At 48.4% G+C, this 12895-nt stretch overlaps 1 protein-coding gene across 1 annotated transcript in view; it reads left to right on the plus strand.

The window, feature by feature from the left end:
* The window catches only part of LOC146334107 (fibrillin-2-like), a 172520-nt gene that overhangs the window by 142421 nt on the left and 17204 nt on the right, over nt 1-12895 (plus strand). Inside the window, exons 42-52 of the mRNA XM_084825045.1 lie at nt 746-871; nt 1955-2080; nt 3229-3354; nt 5226-5342; nt 5445-5573; nt 6358-6477; nt 6954-7079; nt 8101-8253; nt 9060-9125; nt 10983-11108; nt 11852-11971. Coding sequence (XP_084681171.1) covers nt 746-871; nt 1955-2080; nt 3229-3354; nt 5226-5342; nt 5445-5573; nt 6358-6477; nt 6954-7079; nt 8101-8253; nt 9060-9125; nt 10983-11108; nt 11852-11971 — 1335 coding nt within the window. The remainder of the gene's footprint in view (nt 1-745; nt 872-1954; nt 2081-3228; nt 3355-5225; nt 5343-5444; nt 5574-6357; nt 6478-6953; nt 7080-8100; nt 8254-9059; nt 9126-10982; nt 11109-11851; nt 11972-12895) is intronic.

The following is a 12895-nucleotide window of genomic DNA, read 5'->3' on the forward strand; positions in this document are numbered from 1 at the left end:
TTGTTTGAGAAAGGACTACAGCATCATCTGTGTACAATAGGATGGAAACCTGAGTTGCTAGCCAGCCCATGCCAAAGGTCGCAAGGAGTATTTTCCCCTACAACTTGCCACAGCAAGAGACACAGACAACCCTTTAGTTCAAAGCAGAGTGACTTTGTGAGTTAAGGTGCTCTTTGCTGAACCTGAGTCACTAGTTAACTCACACCTGGTGTCTTGCAAGGAGTATGTTCTCCTGCATCCTGCCACATTGAGAATCATGGACAAATCATGGCTTTTGTAGCCAATTTAGGGCCATAGTGGGCTGGAGATGTTAAATGCTTGACAATGTCATTTATATACAAATTGAGCGATGCAGGGGCCAAAATGCAGCCTTGTTTAACCCCTTTTGGGGCTAACACAGAATCTGTAAGCTGTCTGTCAGCTGGTCCAGTGGCAGTGGGCTATTTCAATTTCAGTTGATGGTTCACAGTCAGTTTCAGACTGAACATGGAAAGCTGCCTTATACAGAGTCAGACCCTCGATCCATCTTGTTCACCAGGGCCTACTACAATTGTCTGGCAGCGGCTCTCTGGGGTTTCAGACAGGGATCTTTCCCGACCCTATTAGAGATGCTGGGATTGAACCTGCGACCTTCTGTATGCCGAGCAGGGGCTTTCCCACTGAGTGGTAGCCCCTCACAAAGGAGGACCCATGTTCCAGCCAACTGGCCTCTTGCCCTCTTTCTCCCGTGCCTCCTCTCCTGCAGACATCGATGAATGCAGTGAAATCCCAGCCATCTGCACCAACGGGGTTTGCATCAACCAGATTGGCAGCTTCCGCTGCGAGTGCCCCATCGGGTTCAGCTACAACAACATCCTCTTGATTTGCGAAGGTAGCGGCTGGGGCGGTGGGGAAAAGGCCCTGGGGGAGGGAGGCAAGCACAGGGGGATGGGGTCTCAGAGGTAGGGGCACAACTGAGTTGTCAAAGGCAGTGGCAGGGTGGCGCCATAGGTAAATACCTATGGGGAGGAGGGAAATAGGGCTGAAACCTCCATGATTCCATCCATCTACATCCTACATCTGCCCATCTGTCCATCATCTATCTGAGCTCTCCTAGATAAAGCTTTCATTGTGTGCTCAACATTCCTCACTCATGGTTGTTTATAGGTGCTTTAGATGGCATCATCGCCCTCCAGTTTCACTCCTGGGTTTTAAAAGCACTTTCACTGGGTTTTGGTGGGGCAGGGGGAAAATCCAGTATTTTTTGGCATCGTAAAACAAAGTTCAAGTCTCCACCAGTGTAGTTGCATTATTCTGCTATACCACAGTGCCACCTAAAGGTTATGTAGCTGAAAGTACGGAAAGGCAGGAAAGGAAAAGAACTTTGTGTAGAAATCAGACCTTAATTCTGCAATGAATCTGGAAGCCTCATCTAGAAAAGCTCTCTCTCTATCTGCCTGCCTGCCTGCCTACCTAGATCCTGCATCTCTCTCTCTCTCTTTTCATCCATCCATCCATCCATCTTTCTATCATCTATCTATTACATTTTGAAACCACCTTTCAGGATAAATTATGCTCCCAACAGTCAATTAAGTGGTTAGTTTACTCGATTAAAAACCATTTGAACTAAACAGGCTTCCCTGATGTGTTGGACAACATTATTGGGGGGCGTTGTGGTGGTTAAAAATGTGAATTGTTTTTAATGAAAGTACTTCCATAAACTGTGGGTGACAGGGTGCCAACTTAGAAGGAACATTAACCCCTCACGTTCCCAGAGAAGGAGGGAACACCTCTTCTCAAAGACACCTTGTGATTTGTATTCAGCACTTAACAAAGTTTGTAAGGGAGTTGAACTACTGTCAATTGTGGTTAATAAATGTACTTACCCCCACCCCCAAAGGCCCCTGCTGTATGGGAATGTATATTTGCGTATGCTTATGCCTGCCTTTCCTCCTCTGTTTCTGCTCCTCTCCAGACATTGACGAATGCAGCAGCGGAGAGAACCTTTGCCAGCGCAATGCCGATTGCCTAAATATCCCAGGCAGTTACAGGTGTGAGTGCTCCTCCGGATACAAGCTGTCGCCTAGCGGAGCCTGTGTTGGTAAGATGGGAGCCGTTCCTTTGCATCCCAGAGCCAAAGCCCCTTGGATAGCTAGGCAGTAGGCTGTGTGTGTGTGTGTGTGTGTGTGTGTGTGTGTGTGTGTGTGTGGTGAGGGGCCAGCTTCCCCCCATATTCAGGGCTGTGCATGTCATGATACCCTTGTAAGGGCAGAAAATTGGCGGAAAAACAAGAATTACGGATTGCCATCAGTTCGGTTCCACTTTCATTTATTACAGGGGTGGGAACGTCTTTCAGCCTGAGAGCTGAATTCAATTTCCGAGAAGCTCCTGGGGGCTGCATTCTGGTGGTGGGCGGGGCTGGAGTTAAAGTGGGTGGAGGCAAAAATACCAGCATTGTTTAGCTTCACACTCTTCCTGCCAGCAACTAAGCCCTTGGAGAGGCAATTCAACCTTTTGGAATGGGGAAAAAACAGCGCAAAAGCTGGGAAACCACCAAATGATTGAGGAAAAGGGAGTGGGGTCAGGGGGAAGGGGATAGATGGGGCCTTCTGGAGAACCTTGGAGGGCCAAATTTGGCCCCTGAGGCCTGAGGTTCCCTTCCCCCACTCCCAGATTATTAGCTTATTTTAAGTTGGTTGCAGTCCTTAAGCAGTGCTTGGTTTGGTGCTCTTAATATTTTTTCACACACACCCCAGTGCCATCAAGACTGCTGCACAGAGAGCCCCCATTTAATTTTGACTTTCCCCACATTCAATGCTTGGCTTGTGATGCGCTGTGAGTCATTTGGGTGCAGGAGGGAGCACTCGTAAAATGGGAGGCGGGGACAACACTCTAATTGATAATCAGATGGGGAAATAAAATACTTTACAGAAAAGAGAAGCTCATGGGATTGTGTGTTCAAATCCCAAATGGAAGAGAGGCTGGGTAATATTGCCTAGTGGTTGGAGGCCTGGATATGGTTTTAGTCCAAATATCCCTTTCCCCCCACCTCCCTTGGTGAAAGATGGTCCAACAGGCAGATGCTTGCTCATCTCTTTCCTCTAGTTCTAGAACTCCATGCTAGGAGAAGTCATCTTCTCCCAGCCTCAGTTGCTGCACTTGTAAAATGGAGACAGGATTGTAAAGTGCTTTGCAAATTATAAGTGCTTTAGGAAAAATGAATCGGTTTTCTATGTTTTCTTCTTCCAGGCCGCAATGAGTGTCAGGAAATCCCCAACGTTTGCAGCCACGGTGACTGTGTTGACACGGAAGGCAGCTACCTCTGCATCTGCTTCAATGGGTTCAAAGCCACCAGTGATCTGACAATGTGCATGGGTCAGTATGGCCCAAGGGGAGGGGGCCTGTCCTGATGTTCTTGGCATGACTACATTGCAGATTTTAAAACCAGAGACAATCTGGTTTCAACTCTCTTTTGCAGCTCCAGTCCAAAAAAGCCCCAGGCTGGGGATTACCAAACATTAATTCCATATTCATCCAAAACAAACAAACTACAGACTAGTTTATGCTGGAGAGGCTGCCTGTGTGTCTCTCTCTGTGTGTCCATATATGCTGGATTCAGTCTTGTGCAGTCCCATTTTTTTTTTAATAGAACCCTCATGGTCTGCCAACATGTTTTAAATTGACAAAGGAAATGGGTATACTCAACAGGATCACTTAACAATTGGAGCATCCCTCATCTAAGTTACAGTGGTCCTTTGTAAGTCCTCTCACTCCAAGAACTTTGTAGGACTGAGCTGAGACCAGGGGAGGGACAGGGAAGTGTTTCATGAAAAAAGTCTCCCTCTACAAAATACACCTCTCGATGAGCAATAATTCTGGGGGATCATTTGGGACTCCCCCCAAAAGTCTTCCCATTCAGAGCAAAGGCATTGCCTTTACTCTGAATTAGCTTTGTGATGTCATCACATAGCCTAGCCTGATAGACCGCATGATGCCGTCAAGCTAGCTATGCAGACAATCCCCATACAGTTTTGGAGAAGCTTTCCAGGACCACATTCCAGTGGTGGGTGGGGCCAAATGCAAAAGGGTCTGGGCCAAAAGACCAAAAATGCCAGCCTATTGTAGCTGAAAGCTATTTCTGCCAAGGCTGGCTCAAGACATTTTGGTGCCTGAGGTGAAGGACAAGATGGCACCTGCTCCCATTCCATGTACAACATCTGTCTGGACAGGCAGATGAATCTGTCTTCAACACTAATGACAGGACAACGTTCTCCACTGAACCTGAAGGCAGCAGGCTAACTTAATTATTTTATTTATTTATTTATTACATTTATATCCCGCCTTTTTTCCTCCACGGAACTCAAGGTGGCGTACATAATCTTCCTCCTCCTCCATTTTATCCTCAACAACAACCCTGTGAGGTAGGTTGGGCTGAGAGTCTGTGACTGGCCCAAAGTCACCCAGTGAGCTTCCATGGCCGAGTGGGGACTAGAACCCGGATCTCCCAACTCCCAGTCCAGCACTCTAGCCACTACACCATGCACTACACTACACCATGCCCACTTAAGGGGTGCAGAATAGGCTGCACAGCACACAGCTCTCGCCTTGAACACCTTGCTGCTTCCTCCCAGCATCTGCTGCCTGAGGCAACTGCCTCGCCCCACCTAATGGTAGGTCCAGCACTACTTCCTGCCAGTAACTAAGCTGTAGGACAGGCATTTCATCCTTTCCAGATGGCAGAAAAGAAGTGCAAAATCTGGAAAACTATCTAATGATTGCCAGTCAGTGGAAAGAAGGTGGGGCCAGGAAAGGGAGCATGGCTAGCTGGGGGAACCCAAGGAGGGCCACATTTGGCCCAAGGGCCTAAGGTCCCCCCCTCCTGCCATACAGGGCTCTGTTGTGACTGCATAACATTATCTACTTGTATTAACAGCTGAGCTGATCTTCCGGCCATTCTCCACAGCATAAACACTTTTGGTTTTCTTTTTTTAAAATTTGAGCCACAACTTTCCTTGGTCAAATCTCCCCTCTGTTCCTGACTCTCTGGGAGGTCTTAAGCTAACTGCTTTCACCCGCCCACCTCCTTCCCATATGTGATACGGACAGCGAATTCCTAGCCTACTTTACAGGGTTGTTGTCAGACTGACAAGAACATAACATACATGAAGGGGAGGGGTTGATACTCCATAGTGCAATGTCAACATGACTTAGTCTCTACTTGCATCCTGCATTTTTGGTTTCCACAGACATAGATGAATGCAACCGCCAGCCCTGTGGGAACGGGACATGTAAGAACACCGTGGGGTCCTACAACTGCCTGTGCTTCCCTGGTTTTGAGTTGACCCACAACAATGACTGTATGGGTAAGAAACCCTGTAGTGGGACAGGCACAGAGCAAGTGGGAGGGGGACAGGCAAACTTCCGGGAATGACTGCCCTCATCTCTGTGCATGCTCTCCCCCACAGATGTCAATGAGTGTTCCTCCCTGGCAGGGCAGGTGTGCCGCAACGGGCAGTGCATCAACAATGTTGGCTCCTTCCAGTGCCTCTGCCAAGAGGGTTACAACCACACTCCAGATGGCAAAAACTGTGTCGGTGGGTGCCTGTGTAATCTTCTCTCTAGAGGGCCCTTAAAGGGAGGGGGTGTCCCAGTGGGCACCAAGATCCCTTTGCTTGTGTCTCTCAGCTTAGGCCAAGGGACATAATAGGGCAAAGGGCTTTGCCAAGACCTCTCTTGCTCTTCATACTGCCGGGAAAGGGGCATAAAGAGCCCTTTGCTTGTGTCTCAGCTTGGGAGAAAGTGCCTGAGGTCCTTAATAGTTCTCCTTGGGTTCAGGGGCTATGTCTTGGGGGGGGGTGTAAATGGGAAGACTGTGGGGGCCAGATTTGGGTTCTGTGCCTCCCTACCCTATACATTAAGCACATGAATATTTAGCAGTTTGAGAGCATGTCTTCGGCATAATTTTGCAAGCTGGAGAGGCTTCCTATAGTGCACAGCCGTACGGCATGCCCCCACGCCCCAGCCAATCCCAAACTCCCTCACAGCCCCGCCTTACGTTCCTCGTTGAAACCCCAGGATGGGGGTACGCAAGGCAGGCTGAATGAGAACCTCCCTTTTCTCCTCTTCCTCTGGAATTGCCCCCATCCGTCTGTGGGGCCCACCTGACTCCTAGAACTCCAGGGGTGGGGCAGAGAGGAGGGGAAACTCCCCGCAAGCACACTCACACTTGTGTCCCCTGAGATGCTGGGAATCCCTGTTTGTGAGGTGAGGGGGCAACAGGAGCCTCCCTGGGGGTGCTACATTGCTGCCCTTTGGGGTGACTCCTCCCTGGAGCCACAGAGAACCGACCGCCCCGCCCCCTTGCTCCCTCCCTTGCAGACATCAACGAATGCGTCAGCCTGCCAGGGACGTGTTCTCCGGGGACCTGCCAGAACCTGGAAGGCTCCTTCCGCTGCATCTGCCCACCGGGCTACGAGGTGCAGAACGACAATTGCATCGGTAAGCAGGGGGACGCATGTGCACAGAGCAAGCTGCCGTCTACCAAATCAGGCCCTTTGTCCTTATAGCTGGATAAGACCCCCAAGGTCCACCCGTTCCAGCATCCACTCCACCCTACCGTGGCCCAGCGGATGCTTCCAAGACACCCCTCGGCCGCTCTCCCCTGCTGTCTGTCCCCATCGGTAGAGTGCCATTACAGGGATGATTTCAATAGGAACATAGGAAGCTGCCTCATGCAGACTCCATCTAGTTCTGCCTTGTCTCCACTGACTGGCAGTGGCTCTCTGGGATTTAAAGAGGGGTCTTTCCGGGTCCTACCTGGGGACACCAAGGATTGAACCTGGGAGTTTCTGCGTGCAAAGCAGGGGCTCTTCCACTGAGCTACAGTCCCTTCCAGTTCCCTAGCCAAAACCCAGGCTGAGGAGGGGAGGAGAGGGTCCATCCCATGGAGCTGACACTTTTGTGGTGGGTTGCAGACATCAACGAATGCGAGGAGGAGCCCAACATCTGCCTCTTTGGGACCTGCACCAACACACCCGGAACCTTCCAGTGCATCTGCCCTCTGGGATTTGTGCTCTCTGACAACAGCCGCCACTGCTTTGGTGAGTACTGCCCGGCTGCGTCACTGTGGGGGCCTCCCATTGGCAATTCCCTTAGGGGGCGGGGGCAAGATGACTACATTGGCTCCACCCTCCATGAACCACATTGACTGGCAAGCTGAACCCTTAGCTAACTAGGATGGGTGGAGCCAGCTGCCCCAATGGCTTGCCAGTTCTGCGATACGGTAGGGTTGTCAGAGAAATCTGCAATGGAATCAAATGCGTTTGGATTTCTACAAATCTTACCTGCAGATTTCACAGTGCACTGCCTTTTCCCGAGTTGCATGGATTCCAGTGACTTGCAGACTGTTTTTTTTTACTTTCCAGAATTTTAGGCAAATTCAATCGTAAAAAAATAAATGAAATTAAAAAGTACAGACCGAAATGCACATTTCCCGCCACAGGCTAAAGCATGGAAATGCACATTTGGGGGGGGGGATTTGCACATTTGCTCAAGTGCGCATTTGTGTAAATGCAAATTTGCTCAAGTGCAAATTTGGAAAATTGGAAAAAATCCTATTCTGCCAATGAACTAAAGGCACCCAACAATCTGTAAAATGGAGACCGAACATATTTTACAAAATCTGTACATCCCTATGGTACATATTTACAAAGACCTGCTCCTGGTGGATACAAAAATGGCTAGAACTGGTTTGTTGTAAAAATCAACCCGGCTGGCTGTATTTTTTGCATCTCCTTGGGGGTGTGGCTGTCACAATGAGCACCTGCACTTCCAAATTGACCACTACATCACTGTGTTTGAGCCTTCCCTAACTTTGGACCCTCCAGAAGTGTTGGACTACAACTCCCAGCTGGCTGGGGGATGCTGGGAATTGTAGTCCAACAAATCTGGGAGGGCACCAGGTTGGGGAAAGCTGTAATATTCCAAGAGTGGTCATGCCGTCAATTTGTATAAAAGGGCATTGCAACCTTGTCTTTTTTTGTCCCCGGTCCCTTTCTTCGCCATCCCCCGATATGGGATTTGCCTTTTTCCACACACCCAACTTGTGTCCCTCTCTCGCAGACATGCGCCAGAGCTTTTGCTTCACCCGCTTCGACAATGGCAAATGCTCTGTCCCCAGAGCTTTCAACACCACCAAGGCCCGGTGCTGCTGCAGCAAGATGCCAGGAGAAGGCTGGGGAGACCCGTGTGAGTTGTGCCCGCAGGAGACCAATGGTAGGTGCCACACAGCACTCTGACTTATCAACTGTGTCACCCAGGGGTGGGGAACCTCAGGTCCAAGGGGCAATCCAGCCCTCCACGGCTGTGTTGTTTTTAGGGGGCTAATTCAGGGGTAGCTTTAAAATGGCTTTCTGAGAACTCCAAATGATATATCTCTCCAGTGCAATAACTGACAAGTCTGGTTGACATCACTTGAAATTACCTCCCAAAATGTAAATCTGCAAGTGGGCCCTGCAACATCAAAAATGCCCCATGTGGAGTGTTCCTGCTCAGTGTTCCAAACAGCCAGCCAAGCCCTTTTCCAGACACTCTATTCCATTCCTCCTCTTCTCATCCCCCTCCCCCAGTTTTCTGCTCCCCCCACATTAACGGAGCACATTCCACATTCGGTAACCAGTGAGCATGCTGCTTCTGAGAAATCCCCCCCCCCTTTTTTCTCTTTTTCGTTTTTCCTAAAGATTTTTTTCTACTTCTCCAAACCTTGGGTTCTTCACTAGCATGCTGTTGTTTCTCAGTAGCCCCATTTTGGCTATGTAGCCCTTGGCCCTCAGCACCTGCATGTGCCCGTTGTAAGTATTCCATGACAAAATCGACAGCTTCCAAATTCCCTCCAAAATGTTACCTCCAGGGGTCCTTTTTGATGGAACTTCCTTAGCATGAGACACCTGCTCATGTGACTTCAGAGGCCGCCCGTTGTAAGCTGTTGTGAGTTGTTTCCATGGAAGTAGTACAAAACAATGTTAGATGTTTAAAGAAAGAGAAAAAAGCACCCACATTCTTGTTTCTGTCCCCCTCTGTAGTTGTTTTCCAGGAGCTCTGCCCGTACGGTCATGGTGCCATTCCCGGACTGGGAGACACCAGAGAAGGTAAGATTTTCCTCCTAACGCAGGAAGATTCCAGAGCCAAATCTGTTTTCAAATCAGCAGCTAGGGATATCTGTCGCTGGGAAATCTGGTTCTTTTTTGACTCGATGGAGTTCCGCAGCATCTACAACTCGATTTGCATTTCCGAGCCAAGCTGCAGGCTTTCCCCCAAACTCTGGGCACGTTTTTTGTGCAATTTGCACAAATGTTCGAGCAATCCATGGAAATTTCTGAGCAACTTGCTCAAATGTCTGAGCAATTCACACAAATGTCTGAGCAATCTCCACAAATTTCTGAGCGATTCATGCAAATTCAGCCATAATTTGTGTGAATTACTCAGAAATTTGTGCAGATTGCTCAGAAATGTCCTCAAAATGCAGAAACTGCAGGGAAAAAATGTGCAAAATGCCCGGGAAATCCACGAACTTGCCCAACTCGCTGCAGACCGAGTTGGGCACTGTAGCGGGAGCCAGAAGGAAGTCCAAGGGGGCCAAACCTAGTAAAACTCATCAAACTCCACCCCCCACAAATGGAATTCTCCGTCATCCCTATAGGCAACACACCTTAAAATTCTCCTGGAAGGAAGAGCCTTACATTTCTGGGTGTAAGACAGACTGCTGAGAATTCTGAATGCTTTCTCCAGAGACAGGTAGAAAAAAATGGGGAGTACTGTGGATCCCCTGGCCACCTTTCTCTCTCTGCTATTTGTCTATGTTGAGCTGCAAAGAGGCAGAGTAAAATGTCTTTGAGCTTTTCTGCACGAGGCATTTATTGTGCCCTCCTCAATCCATATTTACAGTTGTTTACAGGTTCTTTGAGCAACGTGGTGACCCTCCAGTTTCACTTTTGTTTTTAAACAGTTTAAACAGCATTTTTGGTGTGGTTTTGGTGCGGTTTTTTAGAATTGGGAAAATGTGGTATTATTTGTGAAAGAGAATGAAAATCTTTGTTCTCTTTCTGTAATTGTGTTATTCTACTATACCACAGTGCCACCTAGAGGTTATGTACTGGAAAAGCAGGGAAAAACCCTTTTCGACTAGTCCTCAAATATCCATTCTGCGGCAAAACTGAAAGTAGATACGGCAGATTAACAGCCTGGTGTAGAAAGGCTCTTTGTCTAAATTAGGGGTGGGGAACCTCAGGCTCAGGGGCCAAATCGGTCCCTCCAGGGTTCCCAGGAGGCCACGCCCCCTTCCCTTGGCCCAACACCTTTGCCCCAACCACTGGTTGTTTGGTGGTTGCTTGATGTTTGTGCATTATTTCCCCATTCTAAAAGGCTGAAATGCCTCTCCTAAGGCTTTGTTACTGGCAGTAAGAGCTTTAAGCTACAATGTGATGGTATTTTTGGCTCGGCCCCCTTTGCTTTTAGCTCCTCCCCTTTTCCCTTGGCCCCTCCCACCACTGGAATGTGCCCCTGAGAGCTTCTCCAAAATTGAATTCAGCCCTTGAGCTAAAAGAGGTTCAACACCCCTAAAATATGTTAACTCTGCTTCCTCCATTGGTGCTGTTAGAGAGAATGAAAACACAAGTTGAACCATTGTCCACTCAACAACAACAACGAGAAATGTTTTCCCAGGCATTTTAGCATTTTAGCTTTCTAAATTTTTATCTTTGCTGTTTTAAATCAGTATTTTAAACTCCTGCACTGCTGCTAGGTTTTATTGTGGTTGTATTGTTATATTGTGGTTTTAATGTTCTATATATTTTAAATTGTTTTATTGTGTGTTGTTTGGTTTTAATTTTTGTGAACTGCCCAGAGAGCTTCGGCTATTGGGCAGTATAGAAATAAATAAATAAATAAATAAATAAATAAATAAAGCGTACATAATGCTTTATTGCTTCCACGGGTTTGCCTTCTAGACGTCAATGAATGCTCAGAAAATCCAGGCATTTGCATCAATGGGGTGTGCATTAACACGGACGGGTCATTCCGCTGCGAGTGCCCCTTCGGATACAACCTCGACTACATGGGTGTGAATTGTGTGGGTGAGTGTGGCAGGTGCCCTACGGCAAGCCGTCTCTGGGGTGGAGGCAGGTGAGGAAGACACATAGCCAGATCACACCCCAGGGTCACCGTTTTCTTTTAAAACAAAAATAATTACAAATCTTATCAACCATTTCAGCTTCCATCCTATACCTGCTTACCTGGATGTAAGGCCCCACTGAACTCAGTGCAGCTTACTTCTGAGTAGACATATTTGGACTTGCACAGTTAAACACTGATACAATTCAGTAATCCACTGGCCTAGAATAATATCATTTACCAGAAGAAAAGCACAGTGATATTATGTCTTGAATTGCAGGGGCACTCAAGACAGAACCCGCACTGCATTCAGTCCAAGTACCTCCTCTCCTCCCCAGGGTTGAACTCTGCAAAAAAAAACCCTGTTCTGTATGTTTGCAACAGAAGGCAGCTGTGCTGATTGGCTGTACTGGCTATGGACAGTGCTGCTTGGCTATACCAGCTATGTACCCTGCTGATTGGCCATACTGGCTGTTCATCCTGCTGATTGGTTGGGTCCCTCCCTTGTGATTTCACTGAGAAACACACAGACACACACACAAATACCCTTATTTTGGTCCCCACTAGGGGGTAATTGGGCACAACGGGTCTGACTTCTGAGCCAACACATCTAGCATTGCACTGAATAGTGATGGTAGCCATATGAAACAGATGTGTGTTCATTAAAAGCTAACCTGGCCCTCTTGCTTTCTCCTGCCATGGCCAGACACAGACGAATGCTCCATCGGAAACCCGTGTGGGAACGGAACCTGCACCAATGTGGTCGGGGGCTTTGAGTGTGCCTGCGACAAGGGATTTGAGCCAGGGCCGATGATGACGTGTGAAGGTAACAGGCTGCCTTTGGGACGGCTGGTGGGGTGGCCTTCAAAAACATTCTCTACCCTGAAAAAAACTACACCACATTGTGCTCTCACCGTACCTGGCCTGGGGCACTATATTATAAACAAACCTGGGATTAGATGCCTACACTGACGGGGGTATCGGACTAGGTCACCCTTCCCGAACCTGGCACCCTCCAGCTGGGCTGGACAACAACTCCCATCATCACACAGACAGATGGGGATGATGGGAGTTGTAGTCCAACCCAGCTGGAGGGTGCCAGGTTCGGGAAGGGTGGACAAGGTGACCTCCAAAACTCTCTTTCAATCTAGAATTCTATGCATTGTACACGAAAATCTCCACCTTCGATTTGACTCTTCTTTTGTCCGGCTTGCCGCTCAACAGCCGGCTGATTCTGTGTGCTGGTAAGGGCTAAGCTACACATTACGATAAAACAGACCTTCTAGTTTGAGAGTACTTAAAGTGGATACCTTTATTTTAAAGGAAAAGCAGTAGGGGATCCCCAAGCCAGTACATGGACCCGATGTGGATCGGGTGGACCTGTGCTGGTTTTCCTTCAGAAAATGGTCCCATTCCGTTTTCTATTTTGCCCCCGAAGGTTCTGTTCCCTGAAACAGCATCTTCAGGGACAAAAAGCAGGGTGGCTCTCAAAGCACCCCAGAGAACAACCATTCACAGATGTGACCTCTCTGCGGGGTGCATTTCAGGATAACCAGCCACCTGAAATCTGACTAAAGATCCATGTAGCCCAGTCTTCTGTTCCCAAGAGTGGACAACCAGGTAATTCTGGGATGCTCACAAGCAGGGCACAGAGCCAACAACTCTGCCCTGCTGTTGGTCTCCAGCCTCTGAAGTTCAGAGGTAGACAGCTCCTGTTGATGGAAGCTCCACCACAGCTAAAATAAGTTGA

The sequence above is a fragment of the Heloderma suspectum genome, chromosome W (genome assembly GCF_057233095.1).
Source record: "Heloderma suspectum isolate Gila_16-S chromosome W, 16-S_ref, whole genome shotgun sequence".
Lineage (NCBI taxonomy): Eukaryota > Metazoa > Chordata > Lepidosauria > Squamata > Helodermatidae > Heloderma > Heloderma suspectum.